The 25,003-nt window shown below is 47.1% G+C and overlaps 1 protein-coding gene across 1 annotated transcript in view; it reads right to left on the bottom strand.

The window, feature by feature from the left end:
* ACOXL (acyl-CoA oxidase like) overlaps positions 1–25,003 on the bottom strand; it is a 326,116-nt gene that overhangs the window by 31,679 nt on the left and 269,434 nt on the right. Inside the window, exon 13 of the mRNA XM_082356231.1 lies at positions 10,485–10,572. Within this exon, the coding sequence (XP_082212357.1) occupies positions 10,485–10,572 (88 nt within the window). The remainder of the gene's footprint in view (positions 1–10,484; positions 10,573–25,003) is intronic.

Genomic DNA, 25,003 nt, shown 5'->3' with positions numbered 1-25,003 from the left:
AGCTCACGGGATCCATTCCAGAGAGCAGGCAGGACACGCGGGGCATATACCACACTCCCCTCCTCTGTGACCACGAGCATGACAGGAGCTCAGAGGTGCCTCTTCCCGAGGCAGACAGGCTCCAGTTCCCTGTAGCTAAGTCTCAGTGCACTTTCTGCCTGAGTCCTGGGACCTCAGCACTTCCAAAGGATGGGGACGGGGCCCTCTGCTCCTCCGGTGCAAACCCTCCCTTCAACCCCTACTGCCACCATCTCCATGCAGATCTGTCCTCTCGCTTGCTGGCCACACTCACTGGTTTTGGGCTCCGCTCCCCATCCATCCCCACCCTGGGCCAGGAAAATTCCCCTCAAGGGAGCCTGAGTCAGAGGGTCCGCCTCCAGCTCAGCCCCTCCACTGGCGTCCTACTGTCTGCCCGGCAAAGGCCGAGCTCTGCAGTGCAGGACTCAGCACACCCAGCCCGCCCCAGCCCACTCTTGCAGGCTCGTCGTCTCAACACTCGTCCTGGCCCCTCCCCCGGAAGCCTCCCTTCTGGTGGAAGAGGGGCATTGGCATCCCCTGGACAAGCCTGTCACTCTATCACCTTCGTCTTTGCCCACGCCGTAGCCTCCTCCTGGAACGCACTGCCACACTTCCAGCTTTGGGATCCTATTCACACTTCAAGACCCAGCACCGAGGGGCCCTCTGGGAAGCCACCTTGGAGTCCTGCGGCATCTGCCAACTACTGGTACCCCTCCCAGGCTCGGCAGCGTCCACTTGCACGAGGGTACGGTGTTCACATCTTATTCCCTCTCCTACTCCTAGCCCAAAGTCTACAAGTAGGAGGCACTGCCAACTTTGTAAGCAAATAAACTACACTTCTCTCCACTCCTTTGAAATCTGTAAGAACTCTGCCCACGCAGGGGGAGGGCGTGGGCCAGCAGGGCCTGTACTGCTGGAGGCAGGAAGAAGGCCAGCGTGGCCAGGCCCTGCGGTGGGAGCAGTGACAGGGTCTCACTGACGGCTGGGAAGCCTGGACCTAGTCCGAGCTGTGGGAACGAGACGCGGATAAACGGCGGCCAAGGTCTAGATGTGGGCAGTTCCTGTGAGGAGGGGGCGGCCGTGTGAGGGGCCGAGCCCTGCCTGCAGTGTCTGGGCCTCGGGAGGGAGGCTGTATCCCCCTCCTCACGCCTGCAGCGTCACACACCCATTCAATCTTCCTTCCCTGGGTTCTTTCCCATGAAGCTGGTGACAAAGGACATCCATCTGTGGTCTTTGGCTCGGGTCAGGCTTGAAGTCACGAGAGGGAGCTCACTCATCACGGATTCTCCGGGAAGAGTCCTTTCAGCCCAGAGCAAGCGTGGCCATTCACTTGGGAAGCCATGAGGGCCTAGCTCAGCTGGACTCCTGTCTCCGGAACCCACAGTCTTCCCGTACGCGGGAAGCTGCTCGCCCTCAGGTGCATGGGGTGTCCTCTCGCTTGTTCGATGTGGTCCCTGTCTCACCTTGACCAAGGAATGCTGCCTGGGGTCTGGTCCAGACCAGGAGGCAGAGTGAGAGGCAGCCATCGGTGGTGGCCATATCGGCCTATCTTCTCCCTGGCAGACAGCCCTCCCCGTGGGAGTGTCCCGACCACCTGCAGATCCCTCGCAACTGCCGGGAAAGGCAACTCTGACAGTGACACTCAGCTGGGGGGTCACACCCCTCCCTGCCGCTGATCCACCAAGAGAACAGGAGCTGACGGAGTTTGGAAAACCAAGAACTGTGGACCCCAGGAGGGTCACGGACAGGACGGCCGTGAGCCATCGCCCAGGGCCTGGCATCCACTCCGATGTTCCATTGTGAGGGAGTCTCCTCTCAGTTTAACATCATGCTTCTGCTCAGGACTGGGGTGTCTCTGTGGCTCCCAGGCCTCTCTGCCCTTCCCCTGTCTCAGCGTCTCACTTACATGCCCCAGGCCCCGCTCGTGCCCCAGGTCCAAGTGAAATCTCATCCCGTCCGGTCTCCCGGTGCCAGAGCCAACCCCTCCCTCGTCAGCCTCCGCCTTCCCTCCTACCTCACCCTTCACGTCCGATCACTCTCAAGGTCCCGTAGATTCCTTCCCTGTAACATCTCCGGAACCCCACCCTCCGCCCCAGTCCTGCCGCCATCGCTTCTGAGTTCGTTTGCTCCCAGCTTCTTCCTGGACAGCCTCGCCCAGCCTCCCTGGTCCCGATTCCCCTCCACACCACAGACGGAGGCGTCTCCCTAAAGCCCCAAGCAGGCCATGCCTGCCTCTGCTCTGAATCTCTCCCAGACCCCCACTGACTGTGGAGGTGGACAGTGAAAGCTCCCGCACGTGGCCCACACGGGCCCTGCGGGACCCCGACTCCCACCCTCTACGTTTGCCCTGCACCCTGGACGCACCACACCACAGGCGCTTTCCCAAGTCACCCGTGCACTTCATGCCTCCCATTTTGCTCTTCCTTCTGCTTGCGATGCGCTTGCCACCTACATACTAAAGGTAAATCTTGCCCATCCATCGAAAATCAAGGTCTCGGGGCTTCCCTGGTGGCGCAGTGGTTAAGAATCCACCTGCCAATGCAGGGGACACGGGTTCGAGCCCTGGTCTGGGAAGATTCCGCATGCTGAGGAGCAACTAAGCCCGTGCGCCACAACTACTGAGCCCAAGTGCTACAACTACTGAAGCCGGCGCGCCTAGAGCCCGTGCTTTGCAACAAGAGAAGTCACCGCAATGAGAAGCCCGCGCACCGCAACCAAGAGTAGCCCGCGCTCGCCACAAGTAGAGAAAGCCCATGTGCAGCAACGAAGACCCAGTGCAGCCAAAAGTAAATAAATTTTTTTTAAAAAGTATATCTAAAAATATCAAGGTCTCAAACACTGATCGCCTCACCTGGGACTTTGTGGGGAGCCACGTGAACCCCACACACTGGCCGACGTCTCTCCCATGTTCTCCCAGTGCACCAGGTCTGGGGTAACTCTCATCCCAGCTCCTTGAGCAATTCTAGGTATGATTTTCTATATTAAAAAAATGATCCCATATCCCATATTCTAAAGTTGAACATATTTGCAATAAACATAAACTTACATTTAGGTTTTAAAGGACAACCTGTGTCCTGCCATCTGGACTATAAGCCCTTTTGGCTGCCCTCTTGGACACAGAATCATTTTCACCTATAATCACAGAAATCTGTTGGAATGTATTTTATTTTCTAGGCTGCCAATTAAGAGAGAATTTCTGAGTAATTTTTAGGAAAAAAAATCCCCATAGATAGCTTCATCCATCTTTATTTACACTGATGTTACATAAAATTTCCCCATTGAGGATTCAACATGCACTTTGATGGACCACATCAGGGGTCCTGAGTCAGTTAGGGGAGGTGAAATACTGATGAAATACTGATGAAAACCTCACTTTTAGTTATCTGGTGATCCTTTCCCCATCTAACATTTTATGCCACTTTCAGCATATATCAAAACTTGTTTAACAATTATATCTCAAAGGACTGAATGCTCTTTTTTTTCTTTTCAGTTCTCACGTTTCTGAGTAAAAGCCATCATGTTCAAGTTAATAGAGTATTATGTTTCCTCTGCAAACAAATTCCCATAATTCATAAACAAAGAGAAAGGTAAATTCATGAAGAGGAGACACAGCACTATTTTTCCACCTGACATTTGGGATCTAGGTTAAAAATAATGTTTTTGTCTCTGGTGATTTATCAAACTCCAGATTTCATAAAAGATAAAGATGCACTGAAGAAGGAACACATCATCTTAATGCTTCATTTTGACACTTTGGGTCTCTAAAAAGCATGTATTTTGAAGCTCTCCCCTCCAGAAACTCAATTGTTTCCATGATTTGCACAGTGAATTCTTGTTTTTCAAGCACACTTAAGTGAGAACATGCCAGGAGACACCTTGAAAGAAAATGGTCACATTTGAAACATACAGATTATTTATAGATAGAAAACTCAAAGAACTGAAAGAAAATCTGGTTGTCAACAGACAGTTGCTTTTTCTATGTTTTCTCTGTAGCTCAATTTGGGTTTTGTGTGGGTGGCTCATGTGAACTCAAAGGTTATTTGCTAAATGTTTTGTGAGATTAGAACATGTTGTCCTTTAAAACCTAAATGCAAGTTTATGTTTACTGCAAATATGTTCAACTTTAGAATATGGGATATGGGATCATTTTTTAAATACAGACAATCACACCTAGAATTGCTATGATATAACAAGATTTCCTATGCTTCTATTTTTCATTCACAGTTTAGAAGGTCTTATTCTTAATCATATTCCTAGCAGAAATCTCACAATATAGAGAGTTACGCAGTGCAAATTTTTGCTTTTTCACCTTTTGGGTTAATTTCACCTGCCAACTTGAACACTGATGAGCCTTATTTTGAAAATACTTAGGTACCAGGAGCTGGAAAGTCAGTGTGGACCATAGCTCAGGTCTTTGCAATTCATCATATAAGGTACATTTTTCGATCACACAGTGTACAAAGGAGCAAAAAAAAAAAAAACCTTTTTTTTTTTTTTCAAAAGGCAGGGACGGTTTATTTTTCTTGCCTCTTTAGCAATGCTCAGCTACCAGATTCAGGTCCAACAAGCACTTATGAGCCCCACCAAGTGGGCAGATGGCGGCAGTCTGCTGGATTCGAATCCCCCTTCCGCTGTGTGGCCCTGGGCAACTTATGTAGCCTCTTTGTGCCTCAGCTTCCTCAGAAGGAAACTGGGTAGATGGTGGTCCCTCCCTCATTGCCCTGGTGGGGGATTAATGAGTGCTCATTAATCTCACACAAAGCCTGTGAGATAGAAAAAATAAGAAGCATGATTCAGAGACAAAGGCGATTGAGAAGAGCGAAAAGCAGCACAGGCCAACTTTAACCCAGGTAAGTACGTGTTCAATAAAATACAAAGAAAACCACCAACCCCCCCCGAAAGTTCAAGAACACTAGAATGCCCATTCTTCGGCGTTCATCTGCAGGAAGTAAAGTCCTTGGGGAGTTGAGGGTGGGAGGGCTTTTCTCAAAATCTGATGCTAAAAAGTCTTGGGGTCAGCCAGCCCCGGGGCGGAGTCCCAGCTCCACAACTTAGATCAGTGTGATCCGAGGTGACTGTTCACCCCCGAGCTGAGTTTCCTCAAAGGCTGTGTGAGGTTGTGGTGGAGACTGAAGAAGTGACAAGGTCCAGGCGCTCAGCACGGCCCTGGCTCAGAGGAAGCACCGAACAGGCGGAGACGGAGGCCATCAGTCCAGTCAGCAATATCCCGGGGCCCGGAAGGTAAGTGACATTTATTAGGGTCTGGGTCCAAGTACTGCGGCTAAATTCTGTCCCTCACGGGCCTCCGCAAAACAAATATCCTCCAAGAGTCTGACCTGGCTTTTTCCTCATCTCCCTCTTCCGAGTGCAACAGAATCTTCAAGGTCATCTGTCATAAAACTATCTCAGAAATTGTCACCTCCAGCAAAGAAGAGTGAGTTATCAGAGCTCTCTCGGGACCTCCCAGGTGACACACTCCCGGGTGCTGGGGTGAGCAGGGTCCCCGGGGGCTCTGGCGAGGGTCGTATGACAGCACTTCTTGAGAAGGCAGTACTTGGGGTCTTCGGGTCTGGCTGACACAGACCTCAAGTGCACCTACGTGGCCTGGGGCTTCAGGGAAGGAAACCCCGCGTTATGATGAAGGGAGCGGCCCGCGTGATGTCGCAGAAGAGATCTTCCTCCGCTCACTGGAGCCCGGGAGCCACGCTCCCTCACACCTGCTCTCCCAGGACAGGGAAGGCTCGGAATGTGGTCCAAAGTTGGGCGTCGGCATTTTGGAACTTTCTCTCTTCCTGTGTCTATTTGATGAGGCCCAAAATTTAAATCCGATGTGGCAAAGTTGCACGCTTTGTGCAGGGTTTCCGGGCTTCAATGCTCAGATCCAGCTAAACAAACTCTTCTTTTTAAGAGCCATCATGTATGTGAGCAGAGTACCCCCTGCTCCTACTCCAAACAGCCTCCATCCAGGCGCCTCCACTCTCTTCCTCTCTCCCTCTTGATATTGTGCCGGTTCTCATGTTCTCTTCTCCCCACGTGTTGCCACCTCCTGGGTTCCCAGAGGGAGCCTCTCTATTGTCCCAGACTCTGGCATTAGGGACCCAGAGTCCCATAGAGTGTGCAGGACATCCACGGGGGCCTCTCCTGGCCACCGCACCCTCTGACGTGGACCCATCAACTCCCAGTTGCCCTCTTTGCTCTCAGGAACAATGGGTCTGAGACGTGTCCTCCCCATGTGAGAAGGACAGAGAAAATGAGGCCAGAAACGGTCCTTCTCTTCTCCATTGTCGGAGCCTCCAAGATGCTGGTCTGTTGGGATCTAGCAGCAAATCGTACCTGCCCACCATCCCCTCGCCTGCTTCCACCACCCACATATTTAACGAGTGCCAGACAAAGAGGAAGGTCAGCAGCAGGGCAGGGGTACCCCAGCTCCTCCCTCCATCAGAGGGAGCCCTCAGGGCTCGCTGGGACTGCTCTAAAACTCCTGGGCCCAGCAGAGGATGCTGATGGGAGAGGAAGGCACACAGGCTGTCACAGCCAAGGGAGCACCTGTGGTACTCACCCTGCTCCCCCACCTGCCAGACCTCCATCTCCAGCGGTCACAGCAGAATATGGCAGAAACCGTTATCCAAAGAACGAGATGTGCTGACTTTTGACTTTTAGTTCCACCCCAGAGGTCATGTTTGCCCTTCAAGCTGGGAGGACTCAGGGTTTGGAGGGACTTCTGTAGTTAAGTGTAAGGGGATGACAAGTTCCTCAACTCACACTGGACTTTGGGATGAAGTTGTGGCATTTTATTTTTCTGCGCTTGCATATAAAGCAATGTGCATTCAAGGAGGTGATAAGTGTATTCCCGTAATTTCCTGGAAGATGAACGCCAAAGCTAAAGCTAAATCAAGGTGAATGTAATTTGCATAAAGAATAGCCACATTAACAATGGGGAGGAAAATGCTGATCCCATGAATACTGGAAAAAGGACTCACGGATAAAATGCAGAAATAACGCTTTAATAATGCATGTGATCACATTTTTATTAACAAAGGACGTCTTGTTTGGAAGCAAATACATCCTTGAGACGCGTCTAAAATTAATCCTCCGATAGGCAGAAATCCACACTACTTATATATTCTAATTATAGTTACAAGCTGCGCTTAATGCAAACATTCTAAACTCTTAGTCACTTCATTAAGAACCAGAAAAGGGACTTCTTGAAGCATAATGAGAGCTACTCACAAGCTTTGAGAAAGAAAACGAAGAGATAATTCTGCATAGAGCTGGAGAATGCCGGATGTAATTTATTTAATAAAAGTGCTTAGTGTCTCTCTTTTGGGTTAGGAATTGGTACACCCTTAGGGGTTCAGACAGTACCATGCTTCAGCACTCCTATTTCTAGGGCAAGATAAAAATGTGTATCAGAGAAAAGTAATCATTTATCATCGTAATGGTTACATCCCACTTTAGAAACCACTAGAGACTGCTTAACATTTTTATTTCCAACGTGGTTTTCCTGAGTCTTCAGGTGACAAATGGAAACTGATGCCAGAAGGCTTTTTTTCCGTTTGTTCCTTATAAAAATGGCTAGATTTTCATCTGGGGTGACGCTCAGGTCTGTGCTTTCGCAGTCTGATCCTTCCCTTCCCGCTTTGTGTGGTTCCTTCAAAAGTCTCCAAAGGCAACATCTGGGTCCAGTCAACGAAGACAGATGGGCTCCTTCTACCTCCTCTCCCGGCCCCTGGAGACCTCTTCCCGGGGCGGGGGCTGGGGGTGGTGGTGGTGGTGTGTGCTATTTGAACGTAATGACAGGCTGACTAAATTTTTCCTGGGTAGTGTGTTCAGGGCATTTCTACCATTAGAACCCATTCTGTATCCTTACAGACCTCCTCATTATGGATGGATTTCTCTATCTCAAAACATTCCTAGGATTTCTAGATGCTGTCATTGAGTCCTATTATTTTTCTTGTTATTCTTATGATTTTTCTTCTGTGACTTTCTACGGCCAAATCCTCTTCATCTGTCATGGAACTGGAGGCCAATTTCCTAAAAATCATCACTCTTGCTTACCATGGTTATTAACCAATAAAAGATTCAGAATCAATCTGGATTTCTTCAGTGCTGTGGCAACATCAAATCCTTGACATTTCTTCCTGGTGTTAAGACTTCATACATTGGAACCTAACCCGTTTAATCTTTGTCTGTTTCTTCCTCTTAAGAAAAAGGATCTAAATGTTCCACTTTGGTTATGGGAACTAAGGTTTTTGTAGATTAGTAATTAACAGTAATAAAAAAAGTTTTATTGAACACTAACCATGGGTCAGGTTCTAAGATTCAAGTATCTTCTCAATGGCCCCCCCGAGGTAAATATCACATTATCTACATTTTGTAAATGAAGGTGAGACCTGGAGTCCACAGGGTTCATCCTTGTGTCCCAGGAAGGGCAAGATCTGGTGAGTACACGGGATCCCAGAGGGAGGAGCCCAGGTGCTGGGGCCACAGCACCCTGGAGAACTGAGCCATAAAGGTACACAAAGTGGAGGAGAAGGCCTGGGGCATACTCGCCTTCCATAAGGGTGTCTTGAGCATTATTTCATATCCCGGATAAGTTTCAGCCTGATCAACAAATCTGGAAAAATAACCCACTGACAGAAGAGGGGTGGTTTACCTAAATTTCCTAGGGGTGAGGTAGGTGCTGAGAGCACCAAGACAGTCCAGGAAGCAAGCCCCCAGGGGTTCCGGAATCCGCAGCAGGCAGGTCAGCGTGGAGCTCAGATCCCGCTCCCTCGCCCCGAAGAGCTGTCCGGATGGTCCAGCCCCGGCACCTCCTGATGATAACTGAATCCCACGTGGAGATGTCCCCACAGAGAGGATGGAGTGCGCGCGGGGCCTCGGCAGTTGGGTTTGGGGTTGTGATGGATGAACTGGCATTCTGGTTTCTGTATCTGTCCCTTTTGAGTTTGATTAAGGAGCGTCAATTCCCCGGAGCCTCATATACGGCGGGTGTACCGGCAGATTAAAACTCCTCAATCTGCAAACCAGGGAACCCAATCCTGTACCTTACTGACCCACAGGGGAGGGAACGTTTTGCCCTTTCCTTTACCTTCTCGGACCCTCTCCTTCCTCCTCCTTCCTCTGCCCCAGGGAGCAGAAGGTAGAAATCAGAGCCGGGGGTGTCGGCGAGGCCATCGTTATCACAGGGTGTGGTCACTGTGTTTAGAGGCCGGCCCTGGGGGTGGCGCTCCTGGCGGCCTCCCGGACCCCGTGAAGAGCCCGTGCTCCTGGGAAGTTCACCTGAGCACGTGCACACTCACCTGAGCATTCTCGTTCCCGTCCTTGCTCTTGAGCCCTATGCCATGAGGCTCACCAGGGTCCCAAGCACTGGACCGCACTCAGAGGGAGGGGAGAGGCCTGCCTCCGTCTACACCGAAACTACTCACTCCAATCCAGCTCTTGTCGGCTCTGAGCGAGGGTCCTGGGCACGCCCACAGCCATTAATAACGTGGCACTTTGCTCCTCCTGAGCTGCCTGGTTACTGAGGGAGGGTGCCCAGCTGGCGGGCTGGGCAGGAGGCAGGCACTCCTGGATTGATGTCTTGGCTCTTAGCAGAGCCCATCAAGGAATTCCAGCCCTGAGACAGCGCCCAGGGATGCGCTAGGACCGGCAGCCTGGCCCCGGAGCTGAGGTGGCGACCAAAACCTAGTCCTGCCTTCGGGGAGCCAGCAGTGCCCCTGGTGTGATGGAAAACTCCACACAGCAAACAACGCAAAGAGCGCCTTCCTCTTAGCACACTTTCCCTCCATGGAGAAGGGCATAGGGATGAATAAACAAATGGCTCTTGAGGTTAAACAATAATCTCGAGAATAATTTGCCATATCTTCACGGATCTCTCTCTGTTTTCAATGTTTCATCTTACTTTACGTGATTTTGGTGTTTTGAGGGCAAAATGAACATTCACACCTCCTCACCCTCAGCACGCTGACGGTTTGGACTGTAGCAACCCCTGCTCAGATGCAACAACCAAAAATGTCTCTAACTGTCACCAAATGTCCCCTGGAGGGCGCGATCCCCTCTGGTCGAGAACCCATAGCTTTAAAAGGTGGTACTAGTCCTTGCTAATTTGGGGGTTAGGTTTGAGTAGTTTCAGTACTTGAACTTCTTCAGGCAGTGATCCCATTAAAACACCCTCACTTTACCTACCCCCGTCCCGTTTGTTTATTTGGGAATGACAGTCACCATTGGGCAGAGGGCCAATGCTGAGGGACCAACATTTAGCCAGCTGGCTCCTGGCGAGTTTAACATTAGGTTTTGTGGGTGTCATTTGGTCAGTGTTCCTAGCACGTTGGGAGTTATCTGGGGACCCTAAATTCAACACAAGGGCTCAGACCAGAGTGGGGACTGTCCTTTCTCTGTAGAGTCAGAGTTCCAGATAACCCGGAAGTCACTCAATCCCGAATATTTGACAAGAGCCCACTGACCTCTGTGAATGTGTGCCAGAGACAGGCAGGTGACGTGGTGAAGACATGAGTTCCAGGCACTGAAAAAGTCCTCCTTCTCGGTTGTCACCTGCCAAATTGACAGAAGAAAAATAACCGCTGATGATATTCTGAGAGAATCGAACTTCCTAGCAAGGCAGATGGCAGATAATGCACATTTCAGTACAACCAGTAAGCGGGGGTATGTTGCACGCAAGACCTAGGCTAGCCTCTGTCACCCCCAAAAGCTATTCGTTAGATGGAGAAATGCCATAAACATACTGAGTCTAGTTTATGTGTTTCTATTAATTCCTCACACATACCAAGCATGGCCACCACCAGTTGCCAATTCTTGAGCTCTGACAGGCATCGAAGAAACAATTTGAAGGCGAGGGATACAGAACGTGAGACGGTTTTTAATCAGGTCACTCCATGCCTGGAGAACTCTAAATACCAGAACGAACTACTTAAATCTAATCTGTAACAAAATGGACCCACCTTCCCTTCCCCCTCCCCCCATTGTACTCAGGTACTGCCACATGTTTTCAAATTCTTTTTTTTTTTTTAACGTTTTTATTGGAGTATAATTGCTTTACAATGGTGTGTTAGTTTCTGCTTTATAACAAAGTGAATCAGTTATACATATACATATGTTCCCATATCTCTTCCCTCTTGCGTCTCCCTCCCTCCCACCCTCCCTATCCCACCCTTCTAGATGGTCACAAAGCACAGAGCTGATCTCCCTGTGCTATGTGACTGCTTCTCACTAGCTAGCTATTTTACATTTGGTAGTGTATATATGTGCATATATACACTACCACTCTCTCACTTTGTCCCAGCTTACCCTTCCCCCTCCCCGTGTCCTCAAGTCCATTTTCTAGTAGGTCTGCGTCTTTATTCCCATCTTGCCCCTAGGTTCTTCATGACCTTTTTTTTTTTTTTTTTGATTCCATATGTATGTGTCAGCATACGGTATTTGTTTTTCTCTTCTGACTTACTTCACTCTGTATGACAGACTCTAGGTCCATCCACCTCACTACAAATAACTCAGTTTCATTCCTTTTTATGGCTGAGTAATATTCCATTGTATATATGTGCCACATCTTCTTTATCCATTCATCTGTTGATGGACACTTAGGTTGCTTCCATGTCCTGGCTATTGTAAATAGAGCTGCAAGGAACATTGTGGTACACGACTCTTTTTGAATTATGGTTTTCTCAGGGTATATGCCCAGTAGTGGGATTGCTGGGTCATATGGTAGTTCTATTTTTAGTTTTTTAAGGAACCTCCATACTGTTCTCCATAGGGGCTGTATCAATCTACATTCCCACCAACAGTGTATGAGGGTTTCCTTTTCTCCACACCCTCTCCAGCATTTATTGTGTGTAGATTTTTTGATGATGGCCATTCTGACCGGTGTGAGATGATATCTCATTGTAGTTTTGATTTGCATTTCTCTAATGATTAATGATGTTGAGCATTCTTTCACGTGTTTGTTGGCAATCTGTATACCTTCTTTGGAGAAATGTCTATTTAGGTCTTCTGCCAATTTTTGGATTGGGTTAAATCTAATCTGCAACAAAACCGACCCACCTTCCCTTCCCCCTCCCCCCATTGTACTCAGGTACTGCCACATGTTGTCAAATTCTTTCTTTTCTTTTTTCTCCTCTTTTGTCTTCTTTTCATTTTCTTTTTTCTTAAAATTCTGCTTAAAAGCTTTTGCTTGAAATTCATTTCCTGACAGTTCTGGAGGCTGGAAGTCCAATATCAGGGTGCCAGCATGGTCAGGTTCTGGTGAGACTCTTCCTGGCTTGCAGAAGGCGGCCTTTTTTCTATTTTCACATGGCAGAGAGAGAGTGGTCTCTTTCTCTTTTTATAAGGAAACTCATCCCATCATGAAGTTCCCACCCTCATGACTTAATCTAACCCTAATGACCTCTCAAAGGCCCCGTCTCCAAATGCCATCACATTGGGAATGAGGGCTTCAACACATGAACTTCGGGGGGGGGACACAGTCGTTCAGTCCATAACAACATTCCTTTTGATTTTCATTATAGAAATGTATGTACAAATTCTTAGAGGAATCTTGTAATTTAAAGACTATGGACTTTGGGGCTTGAGAGATAAAAATTGAAACTATAGCCGCATTACTATCCACCTTTGTGGTTTGGACAAATTAGTTCACTTCTGAGCCATTAAAAATGTTTTTTTTTTAATTTAGATATAACTGACAATAGCAATATGTTAGTTTCAGGTGTACAACAAAATGATTCAATATTTGTGTATATTGTGAAATGATCACCACCATAAGTCTAGTTCACATCCGTTCACCATAGTTACAAACATTTCTTTTTCTTGTGATGAAAGCACAGGGACTATAGTTAATAATATAACTGCTTGTATATTTGAAAGTTGCTAAGAGAGTAGATCTTACAAATTCTCATCAAATTGTTTCTTGAATGCCTGTCACATCTGCAGCATTGGCATTTGGTAGTGGCCGTATTTGACATGTGTGAGGAATGAGCCTCAAGATGGAAATTAAACTCACAAGACATTTATGGCATTTATTCATCTAACGAGTAGCTTTTTTCAACCCTACTCTGTGTAAGATGGTCTTTCAGTGACTCTAATGAAGCAAGTTGTTTGCTTTATTTTGTTTTTTAATCAGAGGGAAGTGAAGAAATATAACTGGAATAAAATAAGAATGAAGAAAATACACAGAAAAGAGAAAAAGGTGCCGAATCACAAAGCTGGCAGTTACAGTCATTCCGGGAAGGCAGATTCTTATCTGACCAGAGCAGAGTGTGAAATTTGGCACTCTGACTTTTTCTGGTTTCTTCTTGCCTTTGTTTTCCCCCATGGAGAAGGGCAGTGACACTCTGCAGTTAGCACTGAGTCTACACTTGGAGGCTGAACCAGAGCTTGATCTTCTGGTCTGCTCGCTTTGACCACTTGATCATGGGATGAAATGTGCCCCATATACCTCTCAAAGGCCTCCCTGCCTAGGGTGGGGGACAGCACCCTCCCCCTCGAAGCAAACTGAACGGCTTGGTATTTACACTTTCAGCAATTCTCTCTGCTCAAAGAAATAACACTCAAGTAGAAAGTTAGACTCTCTGTATCTGCTTCCCATTTGCTTCCAACTCATACCCCGAGTCCTCTGGTTGGAAGGTCACCTGCCTTCCCCAGCTCCCCAGTTCTTCCAGGGCCTGGAGGACGGACTCCTTTGTAAAAATCCTCCTGTAACAGAGAGCTTTGTGCTCCAGTGGAAAAACTGGCAGCACAGAAAGCCTCTACCCATGTATAATTTAGCATGGTTACCTGGGGCGGCAGTCACAGCTCAGAGGACCATGTCACATGCGCCTCGGGGTCCCCATCTAAAACCGGGGTATCTCATGACAGTGGAGGGAGAGGATAATGTCTGTCTCGTCCCCTGCACTGGTGTCACAATTACAAATGAAAAGACACAGTGGAGATAGGCGATTCTCAAAGGAACAGCCCACAGAACATCGCTGGCAGAGGCGAGGACAACAGCTGGCCAGACACACTCATGGTCCTGAAACTCTCCCATCACACTGCAGAGGAAAATGCCAGGAAGTCCATGCTGAAGCCCAGTGGACAGGCTCTCCTAAACACGGATCAGCTGCTCTCCACCACTGCATGGGAAGGAGAGAGGAAGGATCAACTATAATGTGGATGTGTCCAGGTAGAATTGCGGACACTTTTAGATTTTTTTAAAAGTCAACGTGTAAAGTAAGTTTTCACGGGACTGATCAAGAGAAAAGCAGGGACAGAAAACTGGCCGGACCACATGGAACCCTGCTTGAAGAAGGGACATCACATGGGGAAAGCTTGCAGAGGGACTTTTGCAAAACTGGCTGTGGCTTAATCCCTCCAACAGGATGAGGCAGAAGTAAAAAGCAAGTTCAAGTTAAGGGGAAAGGCCCCTTGAAGGCCTGCCAGCCAGCTCCTGGGTGCTTTTCCTTACATGTCAACACCACTGTGCTGCTGCAGGACCCACTCGAGAAGGCTCAGTGTAACCTCATCCTTGCTGGCAAGTGGCCCCTGGCATGGGCCACTTCCCAGATAGAAAGCCTGGCACGACTCACCCCCCACTGAAAAACAGCACCCAGGACTTGGAATGTGTTGACAGGAAGGCAGCTTTACGAGGGCAGATGCCCAGGAAAGCAACCGACTGAGAAGCCTCTGGTCCCTTGAGTTAGTTGATTGGCAGGAAGTAACAGGCTGAAGCCAACTGAGGGCTGCACAGTGGTCCACATGCCTAGGCAGGGTGGCCTTTGAGAGGTGTGTGGGGCACACTCCATCCCGTGCTCAAGTGGTCAAAGCGAGCAGACCAGAAGATCAAACTCTGGTTCAGCATCCAAGTGTAGACTCAGTGCTAACTACAGAGTGTCACTGTCCGCAATTGTAACCCCGCTGACAATTGCCTTTGCAATGCACAGAAAGTTTAAATTTACTTATTGCACAAAAACATTGTAAAACAACAGAAATCAAATATCTAGCCCTCCAACGTTACAAAATCTTAACATGAGGTTTCAGGAGAAAGGATTTTAAAAATGACATGGTGGTTGTTTACTTCAAGTGGTAGAGCTGCTCCTGAAAACTTGTGTGTAAATTAGCCGTATACAAAACAAACCCTTCTTAAAATGCACCAGGTAACAGGCACTGTTTTAAGCCCTTTAATTGCATTTGCTCATTTAGCTTTCAGAAGCCCTGCAGGTAAGCATTATTGATATCTTTTATTACCTTCATTTTGCAGGTGGAAAACTGTGACACAGAAAGGTTGAGGAACTTGCCCAAGGCTGCAAAGCTGGGTTTGGACTGGGTACCCAGCTTTCTGAGCCCACGTTCCTAATCACAGGGTACACTGCCTCCCAATGGACTCATGGGGAGTTAGTTCCCTGACCAACACCTGTCCTTCCCAAATACACAGTTTATAAAGATGTATTGTCACACCTGGTCAGGTTTGATGTGAACCACACCCCACACTTAAAGCCTCTAAGGGAAATAAATGCTTGTTTCCTAATAAGTCATCATACAGCTAAGACAGAGCTGAACTCATAAAGAAACCCCTGTTGCCTCATCTTTGGTGGATGCCCATATCCATTCCCCCTTTTTCTTTCCTAGAAACACCCCAAATAGCTTTGGGTAGCAATATACCCAGTTAAAAACACTTACCTCCCTACAGAGGAGCTACAAAAAAGCCTCAGCTAACGTCATATTTAATAGTCAAAGACTAAGTGCTTTCCCCCTAAGATCAGGAAGAAGATGAGGCTGTCCATTATCTCCACTTCTATTCAACATTGTACTGGAGGTCCCGGCCACAGCAATAAAGCAAGAAAAAGAAATTAAAGGCCTAGAATTTGGAAATGAGTAAGTAAGACAGTCTTCATACAAAAAGACGTGATGTTTTATGTAGAAAATCCTAAGGACTATATAATAAAGCTACCAGGACTAATAAGCCAATTAAGCAAAATCACGAGATACAAGACCCTGATATACAAAAGTCAATTGTATTTCTGTATTCTAGAAATGAACAATGGGAACTTGAAATTTCAATGCTGTTGCAGTAACATCAAACATATGAAATACTTACGGACACCTTTTACAAAGTACTTGCAATATCTGTACATGAAACTGAAAAAAATGTTGCAGAAGGAAATTTAAAAGGAGCACCTAAATAAAGGGAGAGATATACAGTGCTTGCGGGTCAGAGAACTCCATATTGTTAAGACATCATTTCTTCTCACCTTGATCTACAGATTCAACACAATGCCAATCAAAATCCCAGCAGATATTTTTGTAGAAATTGAGAAGCTGATTGTAAAACATATGGAAATATAGAGGACTTAGAATAGTCAGAACAATTTTGAGGAAAAAAAAAAAGGTGGACGATTCACTAACTGATTTCAACACTTACTATAATGCGACAGTAAACACAACAGTATGGTATTGGGATAAGAATGAAATGTAGATGAATGGAAAAAAGTAGAGAGTCCAGAAATAGAGCCACACATGCATGGTCAACTGATTTTCAGCAGAGTCACCAAGGTAATTGAATGGGGAAAAAACAGTCTTTTCACCAAATGGTGCTAGAACAACTGAATAGCCACATGCAAAAACAAACAAACAAATGAATCTCACCCTTACTTCACACCATATACAAAAGTTAACTCCAAGTGGATCATGAACCTAAAGGAAAGAGATAAATCTACAAAACTTCTGGAAGAAACTATGTGAGAAAATTCTAGTGACGTTGGGTTAGCCGAAGATTTCGTGATACATGACACAAAAAGGTTGAATTTCACCAAAATTAAAATTCTGCTCTTTCTGACACTGTTAAGAAAATGAAAACATGGATAATGGATTAAGAGAAAATATTTGTGAATCACATATATAATAAAGGGCTTCCATACAGAATTTATAAAGACATCTTACGATTCAATAGTAAGAAAACAAAATCCAGTTAAACAAACAGGCAAGAAATTTGAACAGACACTTCACCAAACAATACAAACGAATGGCAAATAAACACATGAAAAAGATTTGAGAAATGCAAATCAAGACCGCAATGAAATACCACTCTACACCCACTAGAATGGCTAAAATGAGTAAGACAGGCAATGTTAAATACTGAGGATGCAGGGCAACTAAAAGTTATTGCTGTTGGGAATGCAAGTGGTTCAGCCACTTTGGAAGGCAGTTTGGCAGTTTCTTATAAACATATACCTACTATGAACCCAGCCATTCCACTCCTAGATATTTACAAAAGATAAATAAAAACATATGTCCATACAAAGACTTGCACGAGAATGTTCATAGAAGCTTTGTTCATACTAACAAAACTGGAATCAATCCACATATCCACCAACTGGTTAATGGATAAACAAATTGTAGTGCATCTGTACCAAGGAACAGTACCCCACATTAAAAAGGAACACCCAACGTCTTGGATGGATCTCAAAAGCATTTTGTTAAGTGACAGAAGCCAGATATAAGAGACTATGCACTATGCTATTCCATTTATATTATATTATAAAAAAGGCAAACCTACAGCAAAAGAAAAATCAATGTTTTCCAGGAGTCAGAGTCAGGGGAAGGGATGAGACGAAAAGGGGCACAAAGAAATGTTTTTGGGGTGATGGAAATGTTCTATTGTGGTGGTGATTATAGGACCATATGCATTCGTCAAAGCTCATTGATAAAATACTTGAAATTGGTGAATTTTAATATATAAAAATTATATATATTATTTTACAATATATATATTTATAATTATATTTATATATACATAAAGTAAAAAGCTGACATTTTAAAATGCTCACCTCCCCAGACTCCTTTGCAACTAGGGTTAGACATGGGACCCCCACGGCCAATGAAAGTAGGCAGAGGTTTACTGGGTGGTGCTTCTGTGAAAACTGTTTTCCTGATAAAAGAGAGCCTGAGCTGGCATGTGCCTTCTTCTCTTTGTCCTTTTTCTAGATTCCTGCTTGGAACTCAGCCATCTTGTGGGTGTAAGAACAGTTAAAAGCCACACTAAGGAGTTGTATTAGTTCCCTAGAGGTGCTGTGACAAATCACCACCATCTTGATGACTTAAAACAACAGACACTTATTCTCTGACAGTTCGAGAGGCTGGAAGTCCAAAATCTAGGTATGGGCAGGGCCATGCTCCCCCCAAAAGCTCTAGGGGAGAATCCTTCCTTGCCTCTCCTAGCTTCTGGTGGTTGCCAGCAACCTTTGCATTCCTTGGCTTGTGGACAAATGACTTGAATATCTAATATCTGCCTCCAGCTTCACAAACCATTCTCCTCTGTGTGTGTCTCTAGGTCTCTCCTTTTCCTGTAAGGACACCAGTCATACTGAAGTAAGGCCTACCCTACTTCCTCATACTTCCTACCCTATGACCTCATTTTAACTTGGTTATGTCTGCAAAGACCCTATTTCCAAATAAGGTCCCTTTTATGGATACTGGGGGTTAGGACTGAACATATCTTTTGGAGTGGAAGCGTACACAATTCAACTCACAACAGGAGGGCAGAGGGGAAAGACAGCAAGAGCAGGGGCCCAGCTTTAGCCGCGGACTCACAGCGCCTGCCTTCTGCATTCTTCGGGCTTCCGTCTTTTATTTTTATTTTTTAATTAGTTCATGTCTTTTATTAACCAATCGTACCCAGCCATGTGGAGATCTTTCTTGTCCTTTCAGATGTTTGAGGTCTCCTGCTAGTGTTCAGTAGGTGTTCTGTGAGAATTGTTCCATTTGCAGATGTATTTTTGATGTATTTGTGGGCGGAGGTGAGTTCCACATCCGTCTACTCCGCCGTCTTGATTGGAGCCCCTAGGCTCCTGTTTTGGCAGCATTTAAAGCATTCCTTCCTTGGTACTCAGCCCCAAATCCATTTGCTATGTCCTTTGAATTTGTTTTCGGTGCTCACTCTTAAATCTACCCTCTTCCTTTTCATCTTACTGTGGATAGAGGGTGGAATCAGGTGGAAAAAAGAGTCCAGTCCTGACCAATAACCGTACACATTCGCTGAGCTTGGATATAGATTCTACGACACACTTCAGGTACCACGTGTCTTAAATTATGCCCATCCAATATGGAGAACAATACAATATGCAGTTACTTAAACATTTTATACGAAGTAAAGTAGGTCAAACAATGATGTTTTCCTCACTTTCCACTTTTCCCCCTCAGGACAGCCGCTCCCACTGTCCTCAGCAGCCCACCCCCTAGACCTGTGAGCCCTTGTCCAGGAGGGAGTAAGCCCTGTACCTGCCCAGCAGATGACCACCTCATAAAGTAATGGAAATGGTGCACCCCAAATCATCCAGGCCACAGATTCTTTTTCTTCTCCTTCTTTTTTCTCTTCTTTTCCTTCTCTGTAGTAGGTAGAGCCTGTGGCCTGGCTTTGCCAGACCTACCCCACCTCCAGCACATGCTCACCTGGCCTCGCCTCTGTTTTGCTGTAGATCCCTCTGTAGCCCGTGTGCTTCCCACTCAGCCCTGGCTGGGGAGGCTGGGGTCTCCCTGGGTCCGGTCTGCATCTCTCTCTGACGGCACCCTTGGTGTGGCCAGAGCGTGAGGCTTCCGCCGCCATCCCCAGGAGGCCAGTCCTCACCTACTCAGCGCACACCTCCACCTTCCTGCCTCTCCTCCTGTTTGACTTTCTGTCTTGTCTTTGTGTGTGTGGGGGTGTGGGGGTGTGGTCCACATATATTTTTCTGCCTTCCAGTATTTTTTAATATCTATCTTTTTTTCATCTTTCTGTATTTCTCTCCCGAAATGACTCCTTTCTCTCTTTTTTGGTAACCTTACTTCACCACTTCTCCCTTGTCTATATTTTTAATGTTTCTGGAGTTTTCTGCCTTTCTGTATTTTTTCTATTTTGTTGGGTTTTTGTTTTTCTATTTTTTCCCTCTCCTATCATATTTCTATGTCTGCATTTCTGTCTTTTTTTCCTGTGTCATTTGAGCTGTCTTTTCTCCTGACCCCTCTGTCCCTCTTTCCTTACGTGTTTGCCCACCATGTTATTTCTCCCTTTTCTCTTCAGGTTTGTTTCCAGATTAAGCTTGGTTCCCTCCAGGTGGCTTTGAGCAGAGGACCCCCTTCCTGCCACCTGCAGCCTCTCTCCCTGAACTCTGCCCTCTCCCCAATTCTGCCGCCCTCTTCCTGCACCAATGGGCAGGTGCTGGTTTGTCTCTCACTAGCTTCTCAAAGAAAGCAGGGCGGTTGGGTCCACCAGCTGTCAGCTCACTGGTGGCTTCCTGAACTGGGAATATGGGATTCTTGATACCTTTACCCTAAGCTTTGAACCTGAGCTACAATTCCAGGAGAGCCAGTTAAATAAATCTCAGACAACATCCTACTATATACGCAAAGTATATATATGTGTGTGTGTGTATATATATATATATGAGAAAGGACACAGGAGGTCACCCTTATGTCCACTGTTCCAGCTTGTTTCCTATGAGGATAAGTAAATGTTCTCAAGATGCCCCAGAGAGGGCTGTGTCCTGGCTTTGGGGACCTGAGGGGAGGGGCCAGCCGTGAGGTTCATGCTCATCTCAGAGCCTGGGTCAGAGTTTGAACCCAGGGCCCTTGGCTCTACCACCCCACCCCACCTTGAGACCCTTGCTGGGCCCCAGCTCTGCACTAAGCTCACTGCACCATAATCCCCCCTTCCCTCCGAAGGTGGCAGGTGGCAGCGTTGCAGGGCTGAGGGGGTGGAAGAGCCCTTGTGTGGGGAGATGAGTCACCTGGGTGCAAGGCTGGGATTCCCACAGAAACACACCGTGAGAACGATGGCTGCTATGATAGTATGAAGGTGCCCAGCATTGGGGACCTCTCCAACACACCCACGTGCTCTGCAGCGCTGGCCGTGGATGGTGAAGACATTCTGGTTTTAGGGTGAGTCCCAGGAAAGTCCAGTAACTGTCCCTAGACCTGGAACACAGATGTATCTGGTCTGCCAGGGCGTGCCTTGTCCCCAGCTGCCAACAAAGCTGTGTGAGTGCAGACCTGGCCCCCTTCCCTCGGCCCTCGCTGTTCACACAGAGGGCTCCCCCACAGACAGCCTGGGCCACAGCAGCAGAGAAAGCGTCCTCCCCTACGGTGCTGGGAGCAGGTTCTCCATAAGCGTGCATTCAAAGGCTCCACTCCACCCTGAACCGTCCAATCTCAGAGCACTCCCTCCGCTGCTTCAGAGATGTGCACGTCCCCTTCTCTCCCCCTCCCCCACCGACAGCTCCCCCTCCCCCAGGTTCCCCGCTCTGGTCTCTCTCCTGCCAAGTGGGCACATCCATCCATCGGAGCCCTTGCCACGCTGCTCTGACCAGGGCAGGACTGCGACCTGCCTGGCACCCAGCCCAGTGGTCAGGGCCAATGGGCACATGAAGGACCCTCCCACACAGACGCTGGGAGTCGAGGTAGATTCCAGGGAAAGGGGTGAAATGAAACTGGATTCAGAGGGCATTGAAATAGCGAGAGGAAATTCAGTAGAGAAGAGTATACACAGCAAGGTGTGTGGGGCTCCAGGTCAGCCTTCTCACTGCACGGCAGCTACAGCGTCTGCAGCTTTTGGGGGGATTGCCAGGGTCTCTGCAGACTCTTCTCTCACCTGCACTGTCCTCCAAGCTCTGGTCTGGGGCCTGGCAATATGAACAGACCCCAAAGACAGAGCCCTTTCCTAGCGAAGACCTGACTAATTTTGTCAGGCACATAAAAGATCCAGGAGTGGGGATGGGCAGGGGGGACACACATGTTTGATCTGACCTGTTTCTGAATCTTTTCGCCATTAAAGCTTGACTGAAATTGTCAAAACATGAAATCAATAAGGTCTTGGCAAAAGGCTCCTATAATTGAATACATTACTTCCCAATTTCTCCTCCTTTTCCCTTTTCGTGTCAAATGAAGTGTCTGCTTCTTATTACTTACCCTTTCAGAAGAGAAAACAATTGTTGGATGATACAACCTCTTTGGTCATGTAAGCGTACATTTGAATACATGCTTCTGAAATCGATCTTGATCATTTTCAACAACAGATATGCAAACAAACAAATGTTGGATGCCGTCTTCCTTTCTTACAGTGTCCTCATTTCACAAGTTCCTTCTAATGTTCCGGTGGATGGAGGGATAGAGGTAGGGGTGGGGGTGGGAATCAGGAAACCATAAATAGATTTAACAGGCACCAAAGCGTGCATTTGGAGTACCGTCAGCTAGAAAGATCTTGTTTCAATAACACGATCTTCGCATTTAGCTGAAGACTACGTTATGGAGTCTGACTGCCCTTAGTGACTGCTTAAAGCTGACATAAGGCAGAATAACGTACATTTAATATGTGAAAGAAATTAGCCCTCAAGATCTTTGTTTCCTGAATCTCTGCAGCAGCTCAGTTGGTGCTTGGCACAGAAGACAGCTGGAGGAGGCCTTCCTGGGGCGGTGAGGGAAAGGCAAGGGGTACAGCACGCAGAAAACTCACCCCGTGGGGGTCTAGAGTGAACTCAGGGAACAAGAGATTGGGACGGAGAGCACAGAACCCACTGCAATTTGGACTCCTCAGGGCTCTGCGTTTCCATGTCCACGAATGGCATCCTATCTTCCCCAGCCACAAACGGGAGCCCCAGGGGCATTCTTGACTCCACCTTCAGCTTTCTCCCCGTTAAACTATCACAAGTCTCACCGACCACCCCTCATGCTCACTGCCACCACGCCCCAGGTCAGGCTGGATCCCAACTCTTCTGGGATGATGGTTACTGTGGCCTTCTAAAGAGTCACCCTCTCAGCCCTGACTCCAGAACGATCTTCCTGACACCAACGTGCTCAGGCCATGACCCCCATCACTTGCAGGGAAGGTGGAAGGTTCTCAACCCCGCACTCGGGGCGCACAAGGCTCCCCGCAGTGAGGACCCGCCGTCACCGCCACGGTCACCCTCCGGCCAGTCTCTCCAGCCTGGGAACTGGGATGCCGATGTCTCGAGGCTCAGCCTGAGCCTGACAGTCACTCGTTCACGTCACATGCCTCGCCTCCGAGGTCCTGCTCCCCTTGCCGGGGGATGGTGTGAAAGGGCGTGCTCTGCCGGTCCCCACGCAGGACTCAACTCAAGGACGCTCCTTCCGAGAGCCACCCGACACAGAAAATGGGGCGGCCCCCTCTCTGCTCCAGACCCCTCTCACTGCACATCCCCCCTGACCCTAACCGCCACCCATCGCTCCAGCTGAGAGTCCGTGTCTTAGTCAGCTTTGAAGTCCCAGGACTCACACGGTGCAGGGCGCGCTATGTCATCGAGCAGCAGCATATGTCATACAAGGAACTATTCAGTAAAAATTCAAACGTTTACAGGCCTTCTTTTTTTTTCTTAATTGTTTATTTAAATCTATATATCTGAAGCTCCGATGAAGCACTTTTATTTCACTCTCACTCAGAGGCTTCTATGTTTGGCTAACCTTTTGGAATTCTGAAACAGCACCCATCTCATTATGTTGAGACAACCACTGCGTGAGCCTCTGTGTGCTCCTGTGTGCTCAGCAGGGAGAGGGCTTTGAGACACTGTGAGTAAGGGGTGAATTAACACTAGGGGTTAAAACACAACAAAACAGCCTATTCGGAAAGCCTGAGCTGTTGGCGAGCAGGAAAGGAAGAGTAGCAGGTCGCCGAGAGCTGCCACATGAAATTCTAGGGTCAATAGGGGGTGGTCTGTCCCACCGCCAGGCTGCTAAGCTGATGAGGGGATGGGCTGGACTTAACACTGGCTGACTTGGGAGGCCAGGCTGGGAGGTGTTAAGCCCTTTATAGGGACATATGTGATTCCCTCCTTTGCATTATGCTGTGTCCTAATGTCATACACCTGTGAGCTTGGTCCCACGTTCCTCATGGAGGCCCCTGCAGCCTGGCAACTTTGCTGTTTCCCTTTTCTTAGTCCTGCTATCAGGGTGTTGGTTGTAGGCAAAGTGCTGGGCCCTAGGCTGTCTCTCATCACAGCAAGAACTTGACAAATGTCCTGATCCCAGCTGACCATAATGGTCTGCCCACTGGCCTTGAGGAAGGGCAGAATAAATAGAATAATAGGCTCATTGCTGTTCACCCAAATTCTACGGTTTCCAGTAGCATCAAGCCCCAGGATGTGTCAACCCCCTAATCACAGAGAACTTCAAGAAACTGTTGTTAAAGCCCATAGTGAACATCATACTTGACAGTGAAAGGTTGAAAGCTTTTCCTCTAAGGTCAGGAATAAGATAAGGATGCCCACGCTCGCCATCCTTATTCAACATAGTACTGGAAGTCCTAGCCAGAACAATTAGGCAAGAAAGAAATAGAGGCATCCAAATTGGAAAAGAAGAAGTAAAATAGTTTCTATTTGCAGATGATATGAGCTTATATATAGAATATCCTAAAGAGTCCCCCCAAAAACATTATAACTAATAAATGAATTCAGTAAAGTTGTAGGATACAAAGTCAAAATACAGAAATCAGTTGCATTTTTCTACACTAACAGTGCAATATCTGAAAAAGAAATAAAAACAATCTCATTTAGAGTTGCATCAAAACCCAATAAATTAACCAAGGAAGTGAAAGATCTGTACATTGAAAACTATAAGATGAAATAAATTGAAGAAGACAAAAATAAATGAAACAATATACTATGTTCATGGATCAGAAAAATTAATATTGTTAAAATGTCCATACTACCCAAAGCAATCTATAGATTCAAAGCAAACCCTATCAAAAATGGGTTTTTTTTTCCCAGAAATAGGAAAAAAAAGTCCTAAAATTCATATGGGACCACAAAAGACCTCAAATAACCACAACAACGCTGAGAAAAAACAACTGGAGATATCAAACTTTGAGATTTCAAACTATATTACAAAGCTACAGTAATCAAAACAGTGTGGTGCTGTCATAAAAACAGGACACACAGAGCAATGGAACAGAATCAAGAGCCCAGAAATAAAGCTATGCATGTATGGTCAACTAATATTTGACAAGAGAGCCATGAATACA

Source organism: Balaenoptera borealis (genome assembly GCF_965194805.1).
Source record: "Balaenoptera borealis genome assembly, chromosome: 15".
Lineage (NCBI taxonomy): Eukaryota > Metazoa > Chordata > Mammalia > Artiodactyla > Balaenopteridae > Balaenoptera > Balaenoptera borealis.
This window is presented reverse-complemented; position numbering and strand designations above follow the sequence as displayed.